Here is a 5,300-nt window from a genome sequence, read left to right as displayed (position 1 = left end):
AAAACATTGTCACAGGAATCTCAAGAGCTAAATTGCATAATCCAGCATAAGCATGGCTTCGTCTCTAGTGGAAGTCGGTGAAGCTTCAAAGAGGGGGACCTATTTTACGGCTTTATGAAACAACGTGGTGAGGTAGAGAGAGGACCATGTTTATAACAATCCCCCCCACCACACACACAGACCCTCCTCCTCCCCTTCTGTGAACAAGGGCTTTTCTACAGCTGGGTAACAAAGCATGACCCAATAATCCTGAAGCCCGACTCAAAGCTGGAACCTCCTCTCTGAGGACTTTATAAGATTCTGCCTGGCGATGAGGAGACTGCTAGGCATGTGTGGGGGATTATACACAAACACACAACTAGCTTTGATTATTCTAATTATGACTAAAGCCCTGAGTAGATTATGAGCACAGGCTAATATGTGCAATGTGATGAGTTCACATGCAATAAGGGACTTTAGAGTTAAGTAAAACCAGACAAAGGCATATATCTGGGCCAAACTGGTATTCTTGTCTTCAACTGATTGCACACCTATACTAATTCATTTTAAAAATCCAAACACTGAATTTATTTATGCGCCACTGCATGCTAACTGTCCTGACTGCAGATGAGTTTGCCCCCATTGACACAAATAAAAAGCGCTGAGTAAGGACTTTTGGGCTTACTGTGGCAGCATGTGAATTACAATTCTGGTGAAAAGAAGTGGTGGGCCCATCCAGACATGAGGCAATGGAGAGAGAGAGCTAGCAACAGGCCTGCTCCTGTCCTGTTCTGACAGTTGGCTAAACGTCTCAAGGCAGGTAACAAGGTTTTGGATGACTAGGAGTGGAATGTTCTGTCTGAACAATCAAACAAGCAAGGAAGAAGTGCCAGTCGTCGAATCTAGACTCACTGAGTATACCAAAAGGTAGAACATAAACGGGCTGCATTCCCAAAGATGACATGTTCCTGGGTTTCTCCACAGCTTCATATAAGCTGTTAGTTTATAAACAGCCCATCTGTTTTGCAGGCTGAGGCTGGCCTGGAGCACCAGACAGAACCCTCTAAATTAAAAATCACATGCCAGGAGACCCACAGCATGGTTAAGATACAGGGAGCTGGTTAGTTCTGGCAGTCACAGAGAGCAAGTAGAAAACTATCCTAAATATTTTGAAGGCACAAGCAACCCTCATCTGTAGCTGGTTTATACCATAGGAATGTATGCACTTTGTAGAAAGGCTTGGTAGTGTAAACAAAGTTAATGTACCGTAGTCTTTTTTAAACAAATATAAGGTTGGAGAGACAAGATGCACAAAAGAATGGCAGAAAACGATTTCATTTCTACTTTATAGAAATCTCAGGGACCCATCTGTGAACATTTACCTGCTTTCCATTTTGCTCATAAAAAGGTAAACACAGGCCTGTATTGACCCGGAGGGAAAATACATTATTTACGGCTAACTCTGGTAAGTGTCTCTTTTGAGGCACATTATAGCCTATATTTCAAGGGACAACTCAGACTCCGCTGTGCTGATGTTAGTTGTTTTTTCATACTCAGCCACACATTTCCATAGCGAAATCACTTGAGTTCACAAATTGACTGTCTCTTGTCGGACACATATCTGCATAATTCATGTGGATTTTATATTTCTACATGCTATCATATTTCCTTATGCCTTACTGAACTTTGGGATTTATCATCATGTTTTTAGAGTATAATATTAATATGGTGTGCTTTATTATTTTCAAGTAATATTGTACAGAAACAATATGAAATCAAAGCATTTCCACATAGGCCAATAGCCCAGTCTTTGCTGTAACCTATAAAAACGTGTTCTAGGCCTATTCCGTTTCCAGTTGTCGGGATGTGTAAACCCACATGTTTATCTGGCTCCTAGCACTAGCCCCAAACAAAAGTTAATCAAACCCTCCATTGGTTTAGATAATGAGGATTTGATAAGTCTAACATTTTATGGAGGCAGACGCATGAATAAAACAATATTTCGTTAGAGAGGAGCCTCTGAAGTGTCCCTTGGTCTAAAATAACCCTCAGTGGTGGCTATTTTGCAGTGATCGCATTGGAAATGCGAGACGGATATTGATAATCTCAACTGGAAAGCTATTGTGTAGCAGAGGAGCTACCCTGAGACACATTTTCCCAGCACTAATGTGATTTTGTAAAATTTAAGCCATCCGGATCTATTTTAATACTTCCAAACTTGCGTTCGATGCTTGGTTAACATTGAAAAAAAATGTCCATACTAGATTGGATACGAGTCCTTTGTCTTGTCCAACTAGCAAATAAACAAAAGATATAGGATTTGGATCAAAGCGGCTTATGTTGGCTTAATTATAATAAGATATCCAATAACCGCCTTTGTCTAACACAAACTACTCTTTATCTATCAAAAAGACACAATCGAGTTGTAAAAGAATAAAAATGTAAAACTGACTAAGGGAGATCCATTTTATTCGCGTGTGTTAGATCCCCTCAGCCGCCAGTCCGGCGCACGGAAAGCGTAGCCTTCCATACTGTAGCCCTGGACGACGAAAGAAAAGTGCTAAATGTTGCCAACACATAGCTGGGTCGGCTCAATCGACTCAACGTAATGTGAAACGAGTCAGTGCTATATTGAGGCTATGGAAATTATACTTTGTCTCAGTTCGTGTGGGTAAAACCACAGTCACATTTTAACAAACGGCTACAATAAAGGCTCCTCAACTGACAGCCCTTTAATTTATTAACAGCTAAACTGATACAGACCAACGTATCCTGCTTCCCACTGAAACAGAGTAGCCTAGCCAGACATCTGAATTTGCAAATCGAATGTAGATCATTCTGCTCACTTAATTCGATCCGAACCAAATTAATATTGGCGTATGCTAAAATTGCATCAACATAGACCAGGTTTTCAATACTTTTGTTTGTATGGAAAAACTTATAATTCCTAGAAGCCATCCTACCCTGCCTTGACCGAGTTAGCTGGTACAGATTCATGTGAAAAGCTGTTTAAGAGGAGAAGAGGGACAAGGGCAAAGTGCTACTTTTGTTCCACTTACCGACTTGTAAGACATTTTCCACACAACCAGTCTCCAAAAGCCGTATGCCTCGGCGGAAAGGCAGTCCATCTCCGGTGCCCGCTGCCCCGGCAGCGGCCGTCGTATTGGTAACCCCTCCAGGGACAGACCCGGATCCAGCGGGAGCCACTGTGCCCACCGCCGGACCCTCTTCGCCTGCGACGCGGCACTGAAACGACGAATACATACATATTTCCCTTTCGTTCCTCGGAAAGGACCAGTACACTATACGGCGCTGTACTGGCTCTGGGATCCGCTCGAAGCGCTCCTCCACCCTCTCAAAGGCCCATTTCTCCGCTACAGCCTTCGCGGCACAGTCCAACAGAGATTCCGGGCAGCGAAACCGAGAGTTCGGAAAACCCGGACCAGGCCCCGGACCAGGCCCTCGGGGAGCCGGGCGCAAGCACGGTCGCTTGCTGGCCGGGGGTAAAGATAGATGAAGTGGCGGCTGAGGCGGTAGCTCTCCACGTCCCTCCGCCATGACGTCCAGATAAACACTGAGAACAGACGACCAGCTTCAGAATTGCACAAATGAGACACTGCACAACCAGAGAGGAGGGAGTGGGGTTGAGGGGGTGTATACGTCACCACCAATAACAAACACTCCCCAATCGCGATACTGCACTGACAACGCGCCACCGCTACCGGCCTCTTGGTGTGTGTGTGTGTGTGTGTGTGTGTGTGTGTGTGTGTGTGTGTGTGTGTGTGTGTGTGTGTGTGTGTGTGTGTGTGTGTGTGTGTGTGCAGTGCCGCCTCTAGCCTTCTGGGGGCCCTAGGCGAGATTCTATCATTTTTGCCATGGTGAGAAAGTTTTGAAGCAATTGTACACATTTTGCCATGACTTATGCCATGTTCATATGATATCTGTTTGAGAGTGACTAACAAAAGCAATGGGGCCCCCTGGAGGTTTAGGGCCCCTGAGCACATGCCCTGCATGCTCGGTTGGTAATTTGGTAATGAATAGGCCTACTACAAGATTTAGATAGCTGGCTAGACTACCTTACCTAGCAATTGAAAATATTTAGCTGACATTTGCTAATTGGGTGACTAACATAACAACTGAACAACTGCTGATGCACTAGCAAATTCCGAACTTGCACCCTGTGTATTTATACTTTTATCACTCTCAACAGTAAACTGACACTCTGACTGAGTTCATAAACCGGACGCAGTGCGTAGTCTGCCTGTTGGTTTGGTTGGTGTATAGGAAGAGGCGGCTCTGTGTGTGTAGTCTGCAACAAGACAGACACATCATGCTCACCTCAACTTCAACCTTAGTCTATATATTCAAATTATGAATGACAACCAAAATAACCACATTAGTGTCCAATAAATCATAAAGAATGTTTGAAATAAACATGGCATTATGGAAATAAAATGAACACATCCAAGTAGTGATAACTCTTCCCTCCAGTAATCCCTGCCTATGCTGCATAGACCTATTTTACTAATAAGTATCTTTCTTTAAGATGTATTACAAGCACTGACTTGCAAATCAAATTTACATCATTTACTTCTAGAACAAATGTCAATGTTTCCAATGCAGCAAATACATATCTTCAGAGTACTCATTAGGTGTCAGATCTGGTGAATTGACAGACCGTATTCACAAACATTTACAAATATGCCAGCACTGAGAAGAGGACATATATTCAAACATGTAAATTAGTTAAATAATATCAATAATAATATTCCCTAAGATACAGTGCATTTGAAAAGTGTTCAGACCCCCTCACTTTTTCCACATTTTGTTATGTTACAGCTTTATTCTAAAATTGATTAAATCGTTTTTCCCCCCTTCATCAATCTACACACAATACCCCATAATGACAAAGCAAAAACAGGATATAACAAAAAAAAATGAAATATAACATTTACATAAGTATTCACAGGCTCTTTACTCAGTACTTTGTTGAAGCACCTTTGGCAACGATTACAGCCTCAAGTCTTCTTAGGCATGACGCTACAAGCTTGGCGCAAATGTATTTGGGGAGTTTCTCCCATTTTTCTCTGCAGGTTGGATGGGGAGCTGTCACGATCGTCTTCTTGAGAGAGATTGGACCAAGGCGCAGCGTGTGCAAAATACATCTTCTTTTATTAAAGAAGAGAGAAAAACCAAGAAACGAACAACTATACACAAACTAACAAAATAACAAACTGACGACCGTGAAGCTATACATATAAATAGTGCTGACACAAACACTACACATAGACAATTACCCACAACCAGCTAAAGCCTATGGC

At 42.7% G+C, this 5,300-nt stretch overlaps 1 protein-coding gene across 3 annotated transcripts in view; it reads right to left on the bottom strand.

Annotated features, from left to right (window-relative positions):
- Nucleotides 1-3,580, bottom strand: part of LOC111956477 (zinc finger SWIM domain-containing protein 5) — a 57,710-nt gene extending 54,130 nt beyond the window's left edge. For all 3 annotated transcript variants that reach the window (XM_023976916.2, XM_023976917.2, XM_023976918.2), the window contains exon 1: nucleotides 3,039-3,580. In XM_023976916.2, coding sequence (XP_023832684.1) covers nucleotides 3,039-3,537 — 499 coding nt within the window. In that variant the 5' untranslated portion in view covers nucleotides 3,538-3,580. The remainder of the gene's footprint in view (nucleotides 1-3,038) is intronic.
- Nucleotides 3,581-5,300: the final 1,720 nt, after the last annotated feature.

Source organism: Salvelinus sp. IW2-2015, linkage group LG32 (genome assembly GCF_002910315.2).
Source record: "Salvelinus sp. IW2-2015 linkage group LG32, ASM291031v2, whole genome shotgun sequence".
NCBI classification, from domain to species: domain Eukaryota; kingdom Metazoa; phylum Chordata; class Actinopteri; order Salmoniformes; family Salmonidae; genus Salvelinus; species Salvelinus sp. IW2-2015.
Note: the sequence above shows the minus strand (reverse complement) of the source record. Positions and strands in the feature narration are given on the sequence as shown.